Below are 23,366 nucleotides of genomic sequence, written 5' to 3' on the forward strand. Positions count from 1 at the left end.
CTCAGTTTGCACTGGGGATATATAAAGTGAAACTGGCATATCACTCAGGTTTCAGTTATGTTTCTCTTCTTGGCTTTTAAAAAATACTATAATTATCTGTTAATTATTATTCTGAGATTCTACACATTGTTCTAGCGTGTGTGTGTGTGTCTTTAAAATCAGTTTTTCCTGTCTCTTCCACAGATTAGTCTGATTTATATGCACTCAAACAGTTGTTACTGCCAGTTAATCATGTACATAAATACACACACACACACACCATTTACCAAGTTGTTAGGAAGTGCTATTCTACATGTTCTCATATTTAAAATAGTTTTTTTTCTATTGAAAGTTAATATAGGGGGTTTAGCTCTTCAAGTTTTATACATTTTTCTTCACAGCCAATTAGGAATTCTTTCCAGGAACAGGTAACACCTCCATATTGTTTCGGAGGACACCTACTCCCTGCTGGGATCTGAGTAAACCCCTATTTTAAATTATATTCAGTAAGGCTGTTAATTGACTGTCTTGCTCTGGGTGTTTTCCTTGTTTTTTTGATTGAATTAAAAAATTACTGTACTAAAATTAGTATCTTAAAGCTTTCAGCACTGCTAATGGTTCTGAAAGATCTGGCCCATTCATGCTATGTCTTCTTGGGGGGGAAAAGCATGTATAATACCTGAGTCATCTCAATAATACCTGATGACATATATGTACATTTTTCTATTGAAGAACAAAATATTTGTAATGTATGCTCCTCATGTGCATTATTGTGAGCAGTAAGGAATTTCTCCTACTCTCACATGTTGTTCTCTGTACTGCATAATATTTTTCCTCCTTATCTGGTGGTTTTGGGTTGTGGGTCAATTTAATCATTCATTCTCACACTACTTTACCCTTAGACTCTGTTATGGCCACCATTCTCTTAGTTGAGAGAGACTTAATAAAGCTCTTCTCAGTTGAAGAGGCTGCTATTGAGCAGTGTGAGGTGCTGAGTGGTGCTGCATTTTCTCTCCCTACTACTAGGACAGAGCAAGCTGTTCTTGTAAACTCTTATTTATGCTATGTTGTGACTGGTGTATTGCTAAAGATGACAAATATTTAAGGTGCAGAACAACATCTCTTTATCAAAATCAGTAACGAAGGGATTTTATTTCTCAAATACTTGAGCACGTTCCCATATTGTGATCTCTTGTTTCTGGGGCTGAACAGTAGCATTTCCTCAGCCTAGCTTGCCTCCCTGAAGATCCAGGCAGATGGGCAGAAGTGTCCTTAAACTACTACTTCAGGTTGTTCTGCTTCAGTTCCTTTTAGCTGCTGATTGCCACACCTGTGATTCTTTTAGTCCCAGGGGCTGATCTGTGTAGCAGTTGCTTACACGGTGGCTGACTCTTTATGGATCAAATTAGGGAGATTTCTTCATTATGTAATGAGAGATGCCTTTGCATCTGGAGGCTAATAGCTGGCTTTGTTTCCCCTTTAAGCTATGGTTCTTTCACTCTTGTGGAAGAGTAGTCTCCTTTTCTGATGTCAGTGGAGCTGTGGCCACATTGCACAACAGTGAACATGTTCTTTTTTTTCTGCTCAGAGAGAGGTACGAAACCTGTAACAGTTTTGAAATAAATGCGAGAAAGCTGTTATGAACCATTCCGACTCATCTCACCTATGTACCCAAATATTCACAGGGCACAACCTTTGGGTCTTGAAAGGGGAAAAGAATAGAGCCCTCACCTTGTCTGTTAGAAGTACTGCTCTCAGATCCTTAGTTAAACCAAAACAACCACGGGAAAGGCAAGAAATTCTGTCCATTGTTATATTAGGTTCCCAAGATCCCTTCTTTCTCTCACCTACTATCCTAAAGGACTAAAAAGGGAAATATACAATATCCTGACAGATGGATGGGGAATACAAGGAATCAATGGGACAACATTGAAAATAGACAATGTTGCATCTGTCTGTTTTGTGTTTTATACTTTGTAAGCTCTTTGGGGCAAGAACTATCTATCTTTTAGTTCTGTTTGTACTGTGCCTTGCACAGTGGGGTTCTGGTCCCTGACTAGGGCTCCTACGTTCTACACTAATACAAATAATAATTCTCTTAAAAGGGTAAAATACCCTGTAACAAAAGCTCACTGTAGCTTGGGTTGATTTTAAAAACTGACAATAAAAAGCTATTTGAAAGGGACTGTGGACCCAATCCAATGTCCATTAAAGTCAGTGGAAAGACTCTAGTTGATTTCAGTAGGCTTTTGATCAGGGCCCAACCAAGACCAAATTGTAGGTTTTGGAAAGCTTGTTCTTACAAAAACTAAAACTGGTAGAAAATTTTCCTTTTTTTAATTTTTTTTATTTTATTTTATTTTTATTTATTTATTTAAGTCCAAGGAAAAGTTTACAAGAAACATTCCATTGTGGTGTTGGCAATCCAGCTATTGTGGCAGTGTATGCGAACCTGAAAGTACTGTTGATTTAGAAACTGACTGTTTTTAACAATGTTGAGAGCTGCAAAAATAGTTATAGAAAGTAGAAACTAAATTCAGTTTTAAAGTTCTTAGATTTTAAATAATCTCAGATGTTTTTGTTAAACATACATAAAGAAATGTCTTTAAGCATCATTTTTAATCTAACATTGTCCCTTAGAATAACTCCAGCCCTATGCATCTTATGGGGGACAAATGATTACAATAAATAAGTAAGAGCAGGTTGATAGACTAGGACTCCTGAAAAGTGAGCTTTCTGTGTATTGCTACATTCCTATTCTAGTCCACTTATTAAAGTTTTGTTTTTGAAGCACCTAAATACCATGATGCTAATCACATTTGAATGATTCCGGTGGCTGGTTAAGCCAACCAGAGTGCTACGTAAGATAAATAAAATATATAACTCAAAAAGGGCATTACATTTTAGCAATTGTAATATTTATTGAATTCAGCGTGTGTATGTTTTACATCTGACTGTTTTTTCTCTGCATGTTCTCCTGTCTGATGTTTCACATTAAACGCTTCCTGGCAGGTGATTGTGGAACAGTATGTTCAATCTCATCCCAATGGCCTGCAGGCCATGTACAATAAACTGCTGGAGTTTGTTCCTCACCATTGCCGTCTCTTGCGTGAAGTAACAGGGGGAGCTATGTCAAGGTAACAGGTTGTCAGCTATAGTTGTAACAGTTGTTGATTATCCAGTACTTCTGAATGACCTTTATGATATTTAACTACAATACACAAAGGATTTGCCTGTCCTTAAAATCAATACTATTTCTCTTTTATATCTGCACATTTTAAAAAAGTTGTGAACAAGATTTCCTGATGCTGTAGCACTGGGCCTGAGAAGGGGGAGAAATGATGTACAGTAACTTCTCACTTAAAGTCGTCCCGGTTAACGTTGTTTCGTTGCTGATCAATTAGGGAACATGCTCATTTAAAGTTGTGCAATGCTCCCTTCTAACGTCCTTTGGCAGCCGTCTGCTTTGTCTACTGCTTGCAGGAAGAGCAGCCCGTTGCAGCTAGCTGGTGGGGGCTTGGAACCAGGGTGGACCAGCAGCCCCTTATCAGCTCCCTGCTCCCATAAGTTCCCTGTGAAGCAGCTGCCTGCAGTTCAGCTGTGTCCCTCCCCCCACTGCCATGTGCTGCTCCTGCCCTCTGCCTTGGAGCTGCTCCCCGAGACTCCTGCTTGCTGTGCTGGGGGGGAGGGAAGGAAGAGGGGGTCTAATGTCAGAGTGTCCCCCTCCCACCTGCTCCTGCACCCCGCTTACCCCATCTTCCATAGAGCAGGGCTCAGGACAGAGGGAGCTTGTAGCAGCTGCTGTCTCAGCAAGCTGATTTAATTAACAGGGCAGTGTACTTAAGGGAAATATGCATATCTCCCTCCATTCCGGCTGCCTTGCAGAGTGAGGGCTCAGCCAATTGCTAGTTCATCATTTAGCAGTAAGGGAAATATCCCACCCACCCTCTGACTCCTCCACCTCAACCAAGCTTCACAATCATCATCACTGTGTACCAGAATTAAATTGTTTGTTTAAAACTTATAATATAAAATATAGTCTTTTGTCTGATGAAAAAAAATTCCTTGGAACCTACCCCCCTCATTTACATTAATTCTTATGGGGAAATTGGATTCCTTAACATCGTTTAGCTTAAAGTCGCATTTTTCAGGACCATAACTACAACGTTAAGTGAGGAGTTACTACAATAATGAAACTGAGTACCATTACAGTAGTCCATCAGCTTGGCCTGACCCGGCAGCAGTCCATGCCTTCTGCAGCAAGTCTGTTTGGGACCTTCCCTTCTGTTATTGATTGGGCCTAGCCACCTCGAAGGGTAGAGGGAAAGCCCTCAGAGCAGGGCACTAGGCCTCCAGGAAGCCCAGTTGTGTTGGGAAGTGACATAGTTCAGAGAAGCCAGTGGGAGGTTTTGATAGCTCTTTGCCCCCATTATACAGGCAATGGGTCTGGGCCAGGGTTCTGAAGCACCCTGACCCTATGGTGGCTTCCCCCAGTCTGTAAGGTGCCTGGAAATGGCACCTCATACATTTAAGGAGAAGAAGGAAGAGCAGGCCGTCAGCTTGGAACCTCAGGTTGCTGAAGGTGTCTGTTCTATCTTCATTTCCTTCAGTGACTCTTTTGTCTATGTGACTGATGTCTCTGGCAAGGAAACAATCTGCTGAGTGACTGATACAATGAGTCTTTTCTCTATGCTGCCGTGTTGGAAGTCTAGGACATTGCCCAGAGGTGCAAGTAGCTGGGCATCACTGCCTTTCACATCAAGCTACAAACAGGTGTAAATATGACCAGAACTCCAGGATCTAGTGTCCACTCATCCCTTGGAGCATTGGTTCATTCCAGAATGAAGACTGGGCCTACTGAGGATGTAACCCCCTATCCCGCTCTGATAGTACTCCCAGAAGGAGTGGTTGCCATGGTCATTATCTGTAAACCAATGGTTGGGGTTTCTTTCATCATTCACAATACTATATGATAGATTTTTCTTTGATGTAAGGGAACTTGACTGTCCTCCATCCAAGGAGAGGGGCACAAGGAAGTTATTAGAAAATTCAGTTTTCAAAGTTACTGGATTGCGTAACAAAAAAAGAAAAGAATTATTAGTTTTTCCCCATAGGTTTGACTAATTCATTATGTGAACTGGAACTACAGATTTGATTGATCTGTATACCTCTTTTTGCTGTCTACTCAAAGACACTTAATTCCTGTTGCAGTTAAACTGCCTGTTTTGAAGCCTACAGAATTCAAGTCTGCTAAACTGTATCCATTAATTTATCTATTCAGAGGCTGGTTAATGTAGTAGACTGCTACAATTAGCAGTGCTTAGAATTTAGTCTCTAGAGACTGCAAAATTACTTTTCTATTTAGCCATCTATTGCTGTGCTTTTTACACGTCTTTAGATTTTACCAACATCAGTTCTGTTAATCCCTCAACATTTTTAATCCTTCTTTTAATTGGAGAATGTTTTTAGTATTTACTCTGATGTACCCTACTAGAATTATAAATGCTTCTTTCTTTTTCTGCTCTGTCAGCTTCTGAATTTGGAAATTCAAGATAAACTTTTAACCATCAGCATAGCACCACTTGCTGCATGTAGAAATGAGACTCAGAGGAAGCAAAGAGAGGAATTCCCTTTCTTCCCAACATTGTATTTCCATTTGGCATCTGATTGATGAGGGAACTGTTGAAACTTTAAAATATACATGTTGGAGTAGGAATTTTTTTACTGATAAAATATTTGGGTTTTTTTCAGAATGTACTAAAAATGTGCGTCTGCATAAAACTATTGTTTGTCTAGAAAATGTATTAAATTGGAACAAATCTGGTTGTCTCAGATATGGTGCTCCAACATAGACATAATAGATAGGAAAACTGTGAAAAACACAGAAAGAAAGAAAACTTTTAGCTGAGTGAACATGCCTATATCATTTTTTTCTAATTAAGAAAAACTACATAATGTAGTTCCTGAGTTTTGGTTAACATTATTGCTAAATTTGAACTTTTATGAGTGAAACTTACCTTTTTTTGCGGGGGGGGGAGCGGAAATTGAAATAATTGAAATATTTATCCTCTTGCAGTGAAAAAGCAAATACTGTTCCTGGATATGATTTTTTAGTGAATTCAGTGTGGCCAGAAATAGTACATGGCTTAGAAGAAAAATTGCCATCACTTTTTAACCCTGGAAACCCAGATGTATTTCATGAGGTAATTTTACATGTTTTTACATTTGCTATAACTTTGATGTGGGGAAGAACTTTGTGTCATGTTCTCTAGCTTGTTTTTTCAGATTCTCTTGTGAAAATTCATGTTGCTGCATGCCTCTGAATAAGATGTGTGTTAGAGATCATGTGATAGTTTAAATTCTATTTTAACTTTCTTAGCAAATTCTGCTTTCAGATGCATGGGCAGAACTCATGCTGAAGTTAGTGGGACCTACATGGTCATGTGAATTTGGTCTTAACCTTTGCAAGACAGCAGATATCTCTAGTTTATAGAAAAACACAACATAAATGAAGGAGAGAAAGGGAAAACTGAATGTTTAAGGTTGGAACTTCTAGAAAGAAACAGCTGTGGTGTGTGTTAAACATCTGGGAAGCAACTTGGCATTTGAATGTGACTTGCCCTTTACTGTAGAAAGATTTAAAAAAAAAAAATCCTGTGATATCCCATCTTTCTCTCTCAACCTTTAGTCTTTTTCATCACTAACAATGCTGTGACTAAAGATGTTTCAGAGGGCAGCTTGAATAATTCAAGTATTTTGAGGGAATGTGGATATAAATAAGACTTAAGAGAAATGGCCTCTTGAAAGAACTACTTTATAATGTCATAAATATTTACTACGTGTGTTCAAAAATGGATTCTGAAGTGTATGGAAATACCTGTCACTACAGTTTTTCCATAATTGTGAACAATGTTGCTGTATGTCTGTGAGAGATGACATTTTACTGATACTTGTCAGCTGGAAGCTCAATCTGATGTAGAGAAGCTGCATTCTCTATGCCCTAATCATCTGAACAGATGACAAACTAGGAAATGGTAAGCCTTCTGCTTTGTCATGAGTTCAGCTGGTGAGATTCCTGTGTCCTTATCTAAACCAGAATGTCAAAATAGCTTTATTTGGGGTTTATTTTTCTTTCTTATGACTCTCTTAATTGATTAAATCCTCTTTGTAACTAGCTCTATTTATAAGGATTCTTACATTACTCTTTTTAAGATGGCGGGGTGACTGTTAGTAACAAATGATCTCAAGGCGGGAGAGGGAGGAGGCATACCAGGTACATCAGTGCAAACGGACTATTTAAGAAAATGTTGAAAATCTTTGCATATGTAGGTGTATCTGTCAAATGGTTCTCCCTATTTTCATGCAAAACTATTTGTAATAAAAACAGATCAATTTCTCTTAGAATGTAAGATCTCCTTCCTGTAAACACACAATGTAATTACTCACATGCCTAAAGTTAAGCACATGTGTTTACAGGTTCGGGGCTTAAATAAGGGACATGCGTCATAAGGAGGTTAAAGAAAGACAGATCCTGTTGTCATGCAACTGTCTCGGATAAGGAAATACAGCAAATGTGTATGTGTGTGTTTGTTTCTAAAGAGAATGCTTTTCAATTTTCCATAAAGCATCAGCTGCTCCTCAATGTTCCATTGAATGCCCTGTGTATGACAGTGTATCAGTTGCATAGTGTTTTTGTCCTACATGCTGCTCAGGTTAAATTGGAATCTTTGTATCTTTACTGAAAGCTTATCTCCATGTAAAAAGAATAACTTTTAAAAGCTTGCCTTTTTAAATTAAACTAATATTGACCCAAAATCCAGATTAAAAAAAAAAATTGACCTTGTTACACCATTCAATCAAAACATAGTACTTCCCCGACTGACTACTTAAGTGAGAATTTAACAATTTTGAATCTGAGTCATTAAAATATTTTTACCTAAAATCAATAAGAAATTAAAATTTCAAGTGTCAAAATGCTGTAAAGTCCATTGTTGTTAAAAGACCAATAGAAATGTTTCCAAGAATTAAAATAAATTCCATAGACACTTTTTTAAAATAATTTCTGCATTGTTTGTAACCCAGATATTGGAATACTCAATCTCAAATGAAATTGATCTTATGACTTTTGAATTCCAAAGATACAGGAAATAAACTTTCTCTAGCTTTTAAAGTTGATTTACATTGTGCATTTGTCAGCAATTTGTATATAGTAAATTTCACACTAAGATTATCACTGTACACAGTATTGCCTGCTTATTCACACAGCAAAAGAGGATGGAAAAACACTTAAGAAAAGAAACTGACAAAAATTGGCACAGGGTCTCAGAAGCAGGTTCAATAACAGAAGCCACTTTCAACTTATTTTTTAGATTGATTAAGGCAGAGCCTCTGCAGTTCCCATTTACTTCAGTGAACTTTGTGGCTGCTCAACACTTCTGAATATTTGGACATTTTTATGTTTAGGGGCCTAAATGTGGATTTAGGAGTCAAATTTTAGGCACCCAGGTTTGAAAATTTTGGCCTTGTTTTTGTGTTTAGTCTTCTGAAGTAAGTTGTCCAAGGTAGACAAACACATTTAGTAAGAAGGCTGGGGCTAGAACTCCCAGGCCCCTGCTCTGCTACACACACTGCCTTTATTAAGAACCAGAGAAATGCTTTTAAGCTCTTTCCTGTGCTGTAACCGAAAGAGGTCTGTTCTGAGTATGTCGTTAGTATTTGTGATTAATATACTTTATTGGCTTAAATGTTAAGGCCCTGTTATCCTTCTTTGGACTGCTAAATTTATGACCATCTTAAGAAAGAAGGCCTGAAAGGGCATTCCCTAAATTGTCATTCAGTCTGTTTTTTATTCCTATGGCTATTGTGGCTCCATCATGCTGCAGATACAGTCATGTTAGGCGATGGACCCAGCCAGACCAAGACTTATGCTTTAAGAACTGCGCTGTTCTTCTCCACATGCCAAAATGGAACTGTGCTTTAACCATCTCAGAGGCAACCCATGCTGTAATTGTATCTTCGTGCAGATGAGTTGACATTGAAGACTAGTTCTAATCGTTTCTTTAGTTTCAGGGCTGCCCAGGAGCTTAATATCCCCATTGTAGGTGCTAAGACCAATGAGAATTTAAAAAAGCAAGCTACCTAACAGCAGCTTTAGGCCTTCTTTTTGTAGATGTTTTAGTGCTTCATAAGAGACTTTTGGCACACCACTGCACACAATGCGGCAGTATGTGATAAAGGTCCTACTGTTACAAATGCACTGCAGCAGAGGTGCTCTGTTCAAATCAGAAAAGTGGTGTGATTAATTGATGCTTATTTCATAAAGCCAATGACTGCTTATTAGACAGATCTGGGTAAATGGCCAGCCCCAGAGATTGGTTAAGGACATACAGGAGTTTCACTATCAGAAGCAGTGAGGGCATGTACGGTGTTACTTCCATGGTGGTGGTGATTATAAAGGCAGCATTTTTCAACAGCTATCAGTAGTATCCAAGAATTAATTTGTTCCCTTTCTAAGGGAAATGCTGCAGTATCTCAGATTCCACTGTGGCACATTAACTCTGTGTATGTTGACTGTTTTATGGCACTGTTGTACATTGCCCTACGGTTACCCTAAGAAATGGCATTTAAGCTATGTCTACACTGCAATGAAAAACCCACAGTTGGCTAAGGGGCTGTTTAATTGTGGTGTAGATGTTTGGGCTTGGACTGCAGCCTGAGCTCTGGGACCCTCCCATCTCACTGGGGCCTGAAGCACAGGCTGCGGCCCAAGCCCAAATGTCTACACCACAATTAAATTGCCTTTTAGCCCAAGCCCTGCAAGCTTGAGTCAGCTGACATAGGCCAGCTGCAAGTTTTTAATTGCATTGTGGACATAACCCTAATGTCTTGGAGTCTTTAACTCATGTTAGTTTTATTCTGTCTAATTCAAAACAAGCCAAGTTCATATAAAATTGGTTCAGTATTTTAAGTTGCGTTTAAGTTTGTTCAGGTTTTTTTAGATGGCCAAAGCTAGTGTGGCTTAGAATGTTAGACCAATTCAACCTTTAAGCATCATAAAACTGTTGAAGCAGTTTTTGTCAGTTCTGTTTTTGATATCTCAGTGAGATGTGTAAATTAGATCAAGTGTCTAAGACTGTGTTGTACTTTAACTTCTTATATATAAGGTTGTTAAGAAACTCAGATTTGTATTCTGTTACATATTTATTGGCAAACGTATGGTATGGAGACCATACTTTAAAGAATGAGCAAGAAGTACAGATTTTAACCTTAACTCTGCATTTCCTAATTTCTGTTAGATAGCTCACCCTTAACATTACATTAATGCCACTCTTTTTGTATGACAGTGCATAAATGTTGTATAGTAACAAAGCACTACTCAGAATGCTTCTCCTTTTCCTCAGATGGTTCTTAGCTTTGCAAAACACAGAATGTATGACTTGACGAATCATGTACTTTATTCTCATTGAGTCAGTTAACAATAGCTTATTGTTGAGAATGGATGCAGAATAGCTTTGAGGTACTTGTAAACATCCCACTTGAGGCACCCAACTCTGAAAGGGAAGTAGTCTAGGTAGTTATTCTGAATCACTTATTTGTAAAACATCTGTATACAACATCTAAAACAGCTTCCTAAAATAAGGGCCTAATGTATTACGCCTATAGTGCAAAGTAAACCTCATACTATCAGTTGGTTTTGAACTCTCTCCTCCTTCCCTGCCCACACCAGTTCATTCCATTCCTACTTCACAGCTTTATCCCTACATGCCTGGCACTGACACTATCCCGAAATCACCTGCTCCCACCTTCCTCACCTCCTAACACTGAGCAACATGGGAGCTTCTCTTCTTCCACTTCCAGACCACTGAGGCAGCTCACAAGTCCTGGAGCACCTCTGAGTTGTTAGTTCCGTATACTTGGACAAGTCTGGAGCGCCAATGAAAGGGAGGTGTAGCTGTGGAACTTGCACACTCGTGGCATAATTCATGGTGAAGGGGTCAATCTCATTTCCCTTCACCGTGGAATAAACTGGATGATTGCTTCAGTTCCATTGCAGCCCAGGCTCTGGCCTAATGTGGTATGTCTACACTACAAAATAAATCGTGTGGCAGTCTCTCTCTGAGCCCAGATTTATAGACTCAGACTCATGGGGCTCATGCTATGGCACTAAGAATAGCTATGTAGATGTTCATGCTTGTGCTCTGGAACCCACCCTCTCCCTGGGTTTCAGAGCACAAGTTCCAGCCTAAGTGGTAACATCTACATGGCTACTTTTTGAACTGAAGCTTGAGCTCAAGTCTGTAGACTCAGGCTTTGAGATCACTGCCATGAGTGGTGTTTTTGCAGTGTAGACATACCTATGGAGATTAGAAGCTGACTTTGAGAAATTAGTACAACTATAATCTTATAGACCGCACAATAGAATCCGCATACAATCTTGACTATTTAATAAGAAACTCTGAATTATAGTAGTCAGAATGTGGTTTTTCTTCATACAGAAATACACTGTAAGCATGGATTTTATACAGAGATTTGAACGACAGTGTGGATCGCAGGCCAGCGTGAAAAGATTAAGATTGCATCCTGCCTACCACAGCTTTAACAATAAGTGGAATTTGCCTGTTTATTTCCAAATAAGGTCAGTATTTGATTTTTTTTACTTGTAAGGGAGGAAGCAAAAGTGAAGTTTAGCCATGGCAAAAGAATGTAGCCTGCAGCCAAAGCTCCTCCATCCCTGGGAGCTGTACTTGTCATGTAAAAGCAACTGTCTTAAAATGTAGAAGAAGCCAAAATGTAAATAAATCTGAAGAAAAAGCATGGATACTGCAACTGGTTACCAGGGCATGTAATTATTTTATACTGCTTTCACTGAGTTAGACAAGCCAGAAAAACAGCTACAGTTATATTGAAGTTGGTACAGAATCTCACTGCTGATATGACTGCCAGGGACTGGCCTAGATGAGTTTTCAAACCGTGTGCATCGTCTATAGCTCAGTCTCTGCTTATCTTCCTCCTGGAATTAGAAAGAATGTAGATTTAATAGAACTTTTGCAAGGCTGATGGAATGCTTAATAAACTTGCTATCGTGGTAGAGTTCTGTTTTTTAAAAGCTCTAAAATAAAGGGTTGAATATCGTATCAGTTAATCTGCCACGGTTATGGGTTAGATGTACCTCTAACCCCTTCTCTCATTTCACTGAGTGTACCTCCATTGGTGTTAGGTCTCATGACTTTACCTTGTCTGGTGTGGAATCCTGCAATTCTCCACTCTTAGACTAGGTCCTGGGCTAAAGTAGCCTGTGTACCAGTTATGGTTATTCAACAGATCCAGTTGGACTCAGTGCATGCAGTTTTCCCTTCTGGAGCTTATGATCAGAGGTAAACACAGTGGATCAAAAGAGCCTTTAAAAATAAATAGTTGTGTAATCTTAACAGTAAGAATGAAGTATAGCATAAGAGTTATGGGATTTGTAAAATAAAGGTCTACACACATCTCTTACCTAGAGGCTTGTCATCCCTTGGCAGAGAACTTGGGCATGTCTCTCTTTATTGTCTCCCAAGAACAGTGTCCCTTCCTTGAGAGTGTCACAGTTTCATCCCACCAGAAGCTCTTTGTCTCAGATTATCTCCTATATTTACAGCCTGGGATTTCCTCCTCCCCTTCCCTCCCTTCCCCCCCCCCCCCCCAGGCCATTTAGCTCAGATGGTAAGAGGTGTGAATGGCCCTTGCATAATCTCTTAAATATCCACCTATGGGAGCCTGTCCAAAGTCCTTGTTGTATGCAGTGTTGTAGTAGCTATTTTGGTCCCAGAATATTAGAGAGACAAGGTGGGTCAGGTAATATCTTTTATTAGTGAACTTTTGTTGGTGAAAGAGTCAAGCTTTTGAGTTTACACCGAGCTCTTCTTCAGGTCTGGGAAAGGTATTCAGTGTCTTAGCTAAGTATAAGGTGGAAGTGATGGTTTAGCGTAAGTAGCTAACATACATTTTGAGGGACCATTCAAAGTGAAGTGCTCCATTATCACCACTCCAGTCATAGAGCGGAAAGGGGGAAGAAAAAAAGCTGTGCAGGGGATTAAGTAGGTTACAGGTGGTTTTAATAAGCCATAAATCCAGTGACTCTGTTCAGTCTGTGATTTTTAGTATCTAACAGAGTTATCAATTTAAGATGCCAGGCTCATCTTTTGAAGGTATTGTGCAGGTTTCCTTTGAGGATGAGGATTGAGAGGTCAGATGTAGAGTTACTGGGTGTTTTTGTCTTGTATCGTTTTTCTGTGAGACAAGGTGGGTGAGGTAATATCTTTTATTGGGTCAACTTCTGGTGATGAGAGAGACAAGTTTTTGAGCCACACAGAGCTGCTTTTCAGGTGTACAATCATTTTTCTGTGCAAGTTCATTTGCTAGTGTGGTGATTGTCTCATTTCACCCACATAGTTGTTGTTGGGGGTATTTAGTGCACTGGATGAGGTACGACACATGTTGTGATAGACATGTGTAGGACCCATGGATTTTGAATGCCTTTGTTCACTTTCCTGCCTATCTACAGTCAGCTTCTTGACTTAACCCCATGTTTTACTACAGCAGACCTGAGCAACAATCAGACAAGCAATTCTGGTCATATGTTTGCTGTACAACAAAAATGAGTTTTGCAATGCCACTTCTATAGAACTGAAAAGAAACATCAGACTATTGCTTCTTTTTGAAAATGCTTTGACTGTGATACAATTCAACTCAGATGGACTTCTCTCTGGTTTTAAAAAAACATTACATACTCTTTTTTCAGCATTTTTCTTAGATCTCTGTGCTTTTGTTCAAGATTGCTCCTTTGGCTTAAAGCCCAAATTTTTAAAAGATGATAAATTTGCTTCCATACCACCTCTACATATTGAAACTTTGTGACAGGATTGAGAAATAATTTTGAATATTTTATTTTGAACATTTTTATCACACGAGCTATGAAAATAATATTAACCGATTATACGTAAAATCAGATAATTTATCTACATCAGGGAAATTTATGCTTTAAAATGCCTTTTGGTTTAGGTAAAGCTTTGAAATATAGTCTCGCACTCATTAAATAGGAATTTTGTTGAAATCGTCATATTGGAATCTCATACTTTTTCTAATTTACATAAAGTTAAGGCTCCTGTTGATTTCCCCGCCCCCCCTGCACATCTAGCATTATGAAAAGAACAACATGGAGGGAGGAGTTGGTGGGGTGAGATGAGATACATAAATGTGTTGTTATCCTTCTGCATCATTGCAAGTTCGGCAGTGATTCATAGATCATAAGTCCAGAAGTGACCATTTTGATCGTATAGTCTGACGTCCTGTATAACACAGGCCATAGGACTTCATGATATCAGATTCGGGTAGCTGTTCATTGTCATATTTCTTGTTCTTAAAGTCTGAAAGTATTCTTCACAAATTGCTAATTAATAAGAGTGATAGATCAGTGTTGGGAATAGTACTTAATTTTTTAACACTCCGAGATCATTTGTTTATATACCTGTTGTGATGGGAAAATGGGAATTCCCATTTTTCCATCACACTAGTCTGTCTAGTCCACTAGTCTATCTCTGGCAGTAAACAATAAAAGATGCTTCAGAGAAGAAGGTAAAAGAAACCGTATAGTGGACAATTATAGAGTTTTGTGAAACTTCTCTGGAAATAGCTGTGATGCAATAGCAGCAAAAAGAGGGGAAGCCAGTGACAAAGAAGTCCTCTTGTGAGCAAAACTAAAACAACCGCTTTGCTTCAGGACAGTTTAAAAATATTTTGGTATTAACCTTATTTAACCAACACTCTCCTGAAAATTGCAGTGCAGGATCTGTCTAGTGTATTGTACAGATACGTATCTTTAAGCTGTGCACTCTGTTAAGGTAATGTATGTTGAAACAGACGAGAACTGAAAGTTTTCAGTACTAAATTTAGCTTTTATAACCCCTAAAGTTTTTTGTAGTTTTTGTTTTAATGAGGTCAAGGCATCCTGGGAGGAACTATTGATTTTTATCAGGTACAGAACTGTTTGCAGAACCTTGTGCCACTCGCTGGTCATTAGCAAACATGCAGAAAGCTACAGGCACCATGATCATGTGACCTACCTGAAGGTTAACTAAAGTAAATGTAAGAAGTGAGACAAGGTGTTGACTTTTTCAGTGTGAAAGCAGTAAAATAAACAAGTTTAGTGTTCCTTACTAAAACTATAGACACTGAAAAGTCCTTAAACTTGCTGCTTTTTACAGGATGTTTAAGATTATACCTTTAATCTCTTTCCCACTTCATTTCTGCTTGGAAAATTACATATTGTTTCTCTTTTAAATGCTTTCCAGTTAGGATCAAACTAAGTAAAAACAAAAAAAACTCCCCAAACAAAAGCCTTCTTTCTTTATATAGCTGATAGCATAAGGCGTGTTTAGACACCAGTTTAAATAATTTGTGACTTATTGAACAATATTTGTTTCTTTCTGTCAGATTTAGAGAGGTAGCAGGAGCCTTAGAAGCTGCACTTTCAGATAGCCTAGAAGAGGCACCAGGTAAACTTCCTTTACTAAAACTTGTAGATTTTATCGTATAAATAAAACTGTTTCCTGGTAGTGATGGTAATTGTCTGTTAGAGTAATCAGTCACACACCGCTTTAGATCTTCAAATAATGTCCGTCTTTTTACTGGCAAGTCATTACTACAAATAGTGGTACCTGGTTTATACAAATGAGATGAGGGATCTAAATTACTGTAGGTCTCCTAGAAGATGCAATTAAAAATTATGCCATGCTATTGGAACGAACATCTTGCTTTCATAACTGTAGTGTTCTGAATAGGAGAGGAAGAAATGACCATTTCTAAGCAGCAAATGCACTTATTACTCTCAGCGATATTGGCATCAACTCTAGGAGTCATTTGTCTGCTACCCTGGCCAGAAATTAGGCAGTAGCAATGAATTCATATCTATTGAGTGAATTAGGAGACTGGAGCAGTGAATTTATAATCAATTGAGTGAATTAGGAGGCAGAACATATTAAATGAGAATGGAGGAAAAGGACTGGTGCTGTGGTAAGAGCCAGGAGAGAAACATACAGTGCCTTTAAAAGAAACATTAAAGGCAGTGAAAGTGGTTTTTTATTTTTATTTTTTTAATTTTTTTTAATGGAATTAGTCTCTATAATCTGTATGAAACAAACTTTCTAAGCATAGGGCTAAAGATTATGAGAAAACAGGACAGTAGAATTGGAGATAAGGGGCACATTGCTTTTATTTCTAGGATTTATGCGTTAATCTTAGAAACTAAATGAAAAGTATTTACAGATTGAGAGCTAAGTACTGTTAATTTGCAAACTGTATAATTCTGTTGCCAAAACTACTTAAAAAGCATTCATGTAATTATAGCTGTTGCTTATTGAACTTAACACTCCTTTAGTACCAAATGATGATAACAGCTGCCGTTTATTGCATTGTGTTGTCAGGACATAGAACAGTTGCTGCTCTGATTGGCAACTTTCATGCACTCAGTCAACTTAGTAACTTTTTTAATGTGCCTTGTGAAACCTGATAAGATAACATTGCATAAATGTGCAACACAAAGGTGATATAAGAATCTTGCCCTTAGTTCAACTACATTGTCTCTGTATTTACTGATTATCCACCTGATAGGAGAACTAAAACTAGTTCTGAAAATGTTAATGGACACTTGATCCAGGGGAAAGTAGGTCTGATATTAAAAATTTGGCTTTAAACAATTTTGGTAAACTATCTCGGTGGTGATGAAAATAATTTTGAAGTGATTTTTAAAGTTTGAAGTATTTTGATTAAAAAAAAAAGTAATAACAGTAAAAGTACAGTTCCATAAGCTTTGAAAAATAAGATTTTCAAAACAAGATCTTAAATCATGATTAGTAAATAACCATTATCCCCTAATTATTTTTTTAGCTGGAAGCTCATATTGCCTTTTGGCCACTCACCTGGTATGGGTGAGTCTTCTGAAGTGTTGGTCAGATCAGATGTTTTTACCATTATTAGCACACCGCCTGTGGAAATTTACATTGCAAATTTTAGCACGCTACTCTGTGTTCATTAATGAGGTAAGAGAACTAAATGCTTATGCCATTGATACTTACTGATTACATATACATACCAAATGAAAAGTGTTCAGTTTAAATCTATAACTTCTAATATATTAGTACCTTTTAGACTAAGAAATGTGTATCAAGTGCAGTTTAAATAAATCCTTAAAACTAAAAGAGATATTGCAACAAAATGTTAATGGTCATTGTCAGGAACTATCTTGAAACATTACTGATATGAAAAAGTGCTATAGAGACACAACCCACTCAGAGTTGTCTCCTCTCAAATCATTATAATGGGACTGATACTTGGTGCTTCAATTCTTCTATGTTGTAAATGAAAAATGGCAGTGTTGTTGACAGTGTCACTTTACTGCTGGGGAAATCAGCCAGTGCAACCCCTAATGTTCACAGGTAACATTTTTAGGAGTGTGAAAATTGCAACATCCTTTGTGAAATGAAAAAGCATAGTCAAGTTCTTCTCCCAATCTCTGTAATCTAAACCAGACACAGTGGTTTGATTGTCATCACCTCATTTTATGGACTTTGGCCCAAAGAACAGATTCTGTTACATAGATCTCTTTAAAGATATATTGATTTTTTTTTTACACACGAGGGTTCTGAGATGATGCTATACAATGTTAGATATTCGGAGGCCTTTTGTTAATATTAAAAAAACCACCTATGTAAGCCAAGTACAACAGGGCAGAAGAGAAACTTAGATGCTTATAACTTCTGCAAATGTTGTACTGTGTTGGGGAAAAATTTGATTAAGAATTTATACACTGCAATTGTGAGCTCAGCTGCAACTATTTTCTCAAAGACTGATGTTCATTTCTCACTTGGCTACTACAGCTTTTGCTCAGGCCCATCTCCAATGAAAGTACAAAGGACAACAAAAAATCTGTGGCAATCGGTAGCAAGGAATCCTCTGTAAACCCAAATCCCATTGAGGACCAGGGAAATAGTGCTTCTCCAGAAACACAGCGTTTACCTTCTATATCCAATACTCAGTTGGTGTGTGTTGCTGCAGATCTAGATAGACTTAAGGAGCAGGTTAGTAAATGCTACTATACATACGAGAACATTTTCATTGACCACGTCAATATTGTTTGCATATTGCTCACAACATCTTAAATATTTACCAGTGCTAAAACTAGCATAATTGAAGTATGGGAGGTATCACAAGCAACAAAGCTTTAGGGAGACTGTGTTGTTTTTATTCAGATAAGGTCTGTTACAGAGATACCAGTCCAGGTACAGGGAATTAAGGAGTCCAGTTTTTCAGTAAAATGAATTTTTCAGCAGTTGTTGCACTGACTGCTGAAACCAGATTTTTCCATTCACTTTTGGCACCAGCTAGCACTGCCCCAGTCTTGCACCTCTCCTTGTGTGAATGGTGAACAGCAAGGACCTGGTGTCCAGAAGCGCAGTGCAAAATCAGGCTTAATGTTTTGAGCTATTTCTGGTTTAAACAAATATTTACTGTTTTAACCTTTGAGCCTCAGCAAGATTTTACTGGTAGCAATGAGTTTAAAGTATAATTATAAATCTCACAGGTGGCTTGCATTTTACAGATCTGCTTAGGGGGTCTCCTGAGCTTTTGATTAAACTGAACTTCCTAAAACCTTTGAAGGAGCAAGCTTGTTATCTGAGTAATACTGTTTCATTCACTCTAAATGTTTTGCCTTGAAGGACCATGGTGGGGGGAGGGCACCAAATGCTTAATGCCGTTTTCTCAGGTATATCATGTGTTCTGGTCTTCTTGATTCCCATCTAATAGTCAGTAAAAATATACCCAGTATTTAAACATAAGACTCTCCTTTTAACGCATGGGAGATTTTCAGACCTTGAGAGCATAAACCCATATATGTTTATAATAATGGTTGTATGCATATCTATTTTTGTTCAGCTTCCTGAACTCTTGGAAATTATCAGACCAAAACTTGAAATGATTGGCTTCAAGAATATATCCTGTATCACAGGTAAAGCTGGGAGTTTGATTTTAGACATTTTGGGAAAGAAAGGGAAAACATTATGTATATGTATATTCTTGTGATATTTACAAGTAAGAGTTTTTTAAAAAAAACTATACCATTTGACAGTTCTTTAAAATGTAATTTGGACTAGAATAGTTAATTAGAAATAGCCCTGAATGGGAGCGTCAGAGCTGGAAAAAATTCTACTGAACTTTGGGAGAGTTTGTATCTGAACCTGAACTTTGTGACTCTGCCTCATCTCTACTATTCCAACACTAGAAAGCAATGAATCTGATGAATGTCTCCCCCACCCCCTTTTTATTTTCTGGCTGTGAAATTGACTTTTAGTAGATATCTCCTAAACTGTGCTGTGTTAAATATAGGATTTGATTGCAGAAATAATATCAGAAATGTCTTTGTTACAGTATATCTTCTAGAATATGTATGGAGTGGGGATGGGAAGGGTTGCACAAGTTTGCTTATGTTTGGGGCTTGGCAGTGTAGCTTAGTTTCAACTTCAACATTTGTAATTCAACAGGAGCCTTGGAAGACTCTCAGGCTTCTTTATCAGCCTCCATGCCTACCTTGAGTAATAAGATTATTCAGGATTTGAGTGAGTCCTGCGTCAGTTATCTGAAAAGCGCACTAGAAGTACCAAGACACTATAGAAGAACCAATAAGGTCAGTGCTGATCTCATGTGAAAAGAAGTGCTCTCATGAAAGGCTTAGGCTGTGAATACAACCAGCTGATGTACCACACCTACCTATAACTGCTTGCAAATACCCCTACTTTGTGACTGTTTAATTCCTGCCACCATTTCATTCTTGCCACACTCAAGAGAACTTTTTAATATGGTCTTTAAGTAAAATATCACACTTAGCTCTTTGAAGTGTGACAATAATTGCTAAAACCTGCTGTCACCCTTAGGTGTCCTAAAGAATAGTTGGTTTCAAGTGGCAAGTGCCCTTGAGGCAAAACACCACTGCAACTGTTGGCACCATTGTCAGGGCAGATTGGAAACAACATGGAAACTGACCTGCCTCTCATGCTTAGATTTGGTCCTGTTCCCCATAGTCCCCTCACCTGTCTTGCCCTAAGTCCGAATTGTAAGCACATTGGCTAGGTATGATGATGAAACTGCTGCTGTTTGTATCTGTTTTGTGGACAAATAGAGAGCTTTAGTAACTGATGCTGTCAAGTCTGTTCATTTCATGAATCTATTTTCTTTTGGGTGGGGGGAAGTTACTATTAACTGGAGGGGATGTTGCTGTTTAGGCAATAGTTTATCACTTAATTAGTTTATTGCAATGGCTACCAGGTATCTTGTTTTTCGAAGACTCATTTCCGTCATGTAAGTGATATAAAAATAATGTTAAGGCTGATTAAAACAACCCTTGCAGTGACCTGGCTGTTCTGTTCTGTTAGTATCTTTGTATTAGCATCTTTCTGACCTGATGTTATAGAAACATAGAATATCAGGGTTGGAAGGGACCTCAGGAGGTCATCTAGTCCAACCCCCTGCTCAAAGCAGGACCCAATCCCCAACTAAATCAAAGCAAATCATATAGTAGAGGTGCAGTGACTATGTAGGTTAATGAATTATTTTATTTGTACTGCCTGATTTTCAGTAGTTTTGAACATCTGCAGCTTTCATTGGCTCCAGTGGAAGCTACAGATTCCCTAGCACCTCTGAAAATCAAACCCTGAACAGTAGCTCTCTCTCAGCCTTGGCCACTAAATCCTTACTTTGTAGGTTAAATATTGATCTAAATTCTGGGACTTCAGTTTCCTCTTTTGAAATCTGTTTTGCGATTCCTGGCTTGGGCAAACACCAGAGACTAACAGAAGGAGCCCCTTAATAGCTCTTGCCTGAAGAGAAGATGCTTCTTCCAAATGTCCTAGTACTGCATTGCAGCAACCACTTTGAGTACAAACTTATAAACGTCTGGTTCAGAAATGTTGAGTATTACCAAGTGGGCAATAGAGAGATATTGCTTGAAATCATATTTATTTTTCTGTTGTTCCTCTTTAATTCTATTTCAAAGGAAGGTGTGTGTGTGTGTGTGTGTGTAATATACAAATATATTTTATTATAGGCAGGCCTGGTATCACCACCTATTAAGATTGCCAGGCACTGCCCATTATAAAACCGTATTTTTAACTAGTTATTACTTTTGTTAAACTTAAAACATTTGGGCTGAAATTTTCCCTGCCAGGTGTCTTTCTCAAGCTGAATTTTGTTTGTTTAAGTTTCAGCCAAACAAGTTCAGCTGTTTCTGAGAATTGAGGCTAGGGAAAAATAACATTTTGACCATATTAAAAAATGTATATATCTGGCCACCTTTTCTTTGTGAAATTCTAGTACGCCCATGCTTTGGAACAGAAGCTTGAAATTTAGCAGGAGGGAGGCCTTTGTGTCAGACATGTCGCTTTTGCTGTTTCTGTGAAAATCCACCCAAATTTGGCCAATTTATAAATCTTTGAAAAATCTGCCTGTTATGACACTTTAGAGCTCAGCAGCTAAAATCTCTGACAGTTATGTGCACACTGAGCATGCTTGAGCCACTCTCAGCTCCTAGCACTGACCAAACTACGCTATGTCATCCCTGCAGTGGGACGGAGCATGGTCAGGATAGTGACGGCTCAGAAGGATTTTCTCAGTAATTACTGATCTTGACCAAGGTGAGGGCAGGCACCCGAACTGAGAGCAGGGAGCCTGTCTCCCCTGTGCTCTGTGACCTTCCTGCTGGTACCAGCATGGAAGAGGAAACTATCTAACTGGAATGCAGAGAGGATGAGAGCAGGACTTGTAGGGGGAGGGAAGGGAATAGATTGGGACTTGGGAAAGAGGGGGACTGAAATTGAATGGGGGAGGTAGTGGAGGGAGACTGGAGTTGGCTGGAAAGGTGACTGGGAACTACTGGGGTAGGAGTAAAGATGGATCTGGTAAGGACCTGCAAAGCTGGGAGAAAACTGGGACAAGGAGTTGGGGGAGTGGAAGAGGGTGTGGCTGGAATTGGTGGGAGACTGAGATTGAATGAGGAACCTGGGGAGGAAGATTATGTGAGAAGTAAGGAGGAGGGAACAGGGACTGGCTGGGCAAGGAGACTGGGGATGGGGAAGAGACTGGGAATTGGACAGGAAGTCCAGAGGGGAAGTTTGAGAGAGGAGGGAAGAAGGCTGGTCCAGGGTACTGGCTGGCAGGGTGGATTGATTTAAATCAGCAATTAAATTATTTAAGTCATCAAGTGGAAAGCCTCGATTAAAATTGATGATTTAAATCAACTTTTCCATTTGTACTTCACTTATTTTCTAAAGAGAGGTGCATTCTCATTGGTTGGCATAACCATTAAAACATAAGAATGGCCATACTGGGTTAGACCAAAGGTCCACCTAGCCCAGTATCCTGTCTTCCAACAGTGGCCAAAGCTGGGTGCTTCAGAGGGCATTAATAGAACAGATGATCATCAAGTGATCCATCCCCCCATTGCCCATTCCCAACTTCTGGCAAACAGAGGCTAGGGACACCATCCCTGCCCATCCTGGCTAATAGCCAGTGATAGACCTATCCTCCATGAACTTATCTAGTTCTTTTTGGAATCCTGTTAGTGTCATGGCCTTCACAACATCCTCTGTTGATTTACTACTGAATAGAGCCTTCATTATATTTGGTGCATCTTTTTGCTGCCTAGGATAGTACTATATAACTATATACATTTATTTACACATTTATATAGCTTATTATTTTCAGATTTTTTTAAATCATACATTTTAGTGTGTTAGAAAATGGTGAATCATATATTGCTTATTTTTTAGATAATTCAGCTTTTGCTCATGATTTCTGTCAAGCTGTATTAGGATGGTAACTGGAATTTAATTAAGCATAAAACAGCATATGCAATGTATTTTTATTAAAATGTTTATGTAAAATGTTTTGGATCCCTGAACTTCTTAACAAAATGTTTCATATACAGCTAAATGATTTATTAAATAGAGGGGTTAACTATAATCAGTGAATTACATTGATTATTTCAGGTCAGCCTGGGAAAATTTTTGAATATGCCTAAGTGAAAATGAATGGAGCATAAGTTCCTGCTCACTCTTGAAAATGACAGTCTCCTAAGTTACTTAATTGCCTTCAGACTTTTAAAACGAGTACATCTCATCCCCTCCCTCCTCATTTTTATTCATAGACTGAAAGAGAGAGAGAAGTTTTCCTACTTTTCAACTCCCAAATGATTTTTCCACTTTGAATGAATTAGCGCAAATGAAGAAAATATTCTTTGTGCCTTCAGAAGCAACTACTGTTGTCAATAGCTGGTTTAGCACTTCCAACACTGATTCCAGGTG

General features: G+C 38.5%; 1 protein-coding gene across 1 annotated transcript in view; it reads left to right on the plus strand.

Annotated features, from left to right (window-relative positions):
• Positions 1-23,366, plus strand: part of COG2 (component of oligomeric golgi complex 2) — a 46,236-nt gene that overhangs the window by 18,270 nt on the left and 4,600 nt on the right. Inside the window, exons 8-15 of the mRNA XM_039531679.1 lie at positions 2,992-3,116; positions 6,056-6,182; positions 11,475-11,614; positions 15,451-15,512; positions 16,903-17,054; positions 17,892-18,092; positions 18,949-19,021; positions 19,554-19,696. Of these exons, the coding sequence (XP_039387613.1) occupies positions 2,992-3,116; positions 6,056-6,182; positions 11,475-11,614; positions 15,451-15,512; positions 16,903-17,054; positions 17,892-18,092; positions 18,949-19,021; positions 19,554-19,696 (1,023 nt within the window). The remainder of the gene's footprint in view (positions 1-2,991; positions 3,117-6,055; positions 6,183-11,474; positions 11,615-15,450; positions 15,513-16,902; positions 17,055-17,891; positions 18,093-18,948; positions 19,022-19,553; positions 19,697-23,366) is intronic.

Source organism: Mauremys reevesii, linkage group 3 (assembly GCF_016161935.1).
Source record: "Mauremys reevesii isolate NIE-2019 linkage group 3, ASM1616193v1, whole genome shotgun sequence".
Lineage (NCBI taxonomy): Eukaryota > Metazoa > Chordata > Testudines > Geoemydidae > Mauremys > Mauremys reevesii.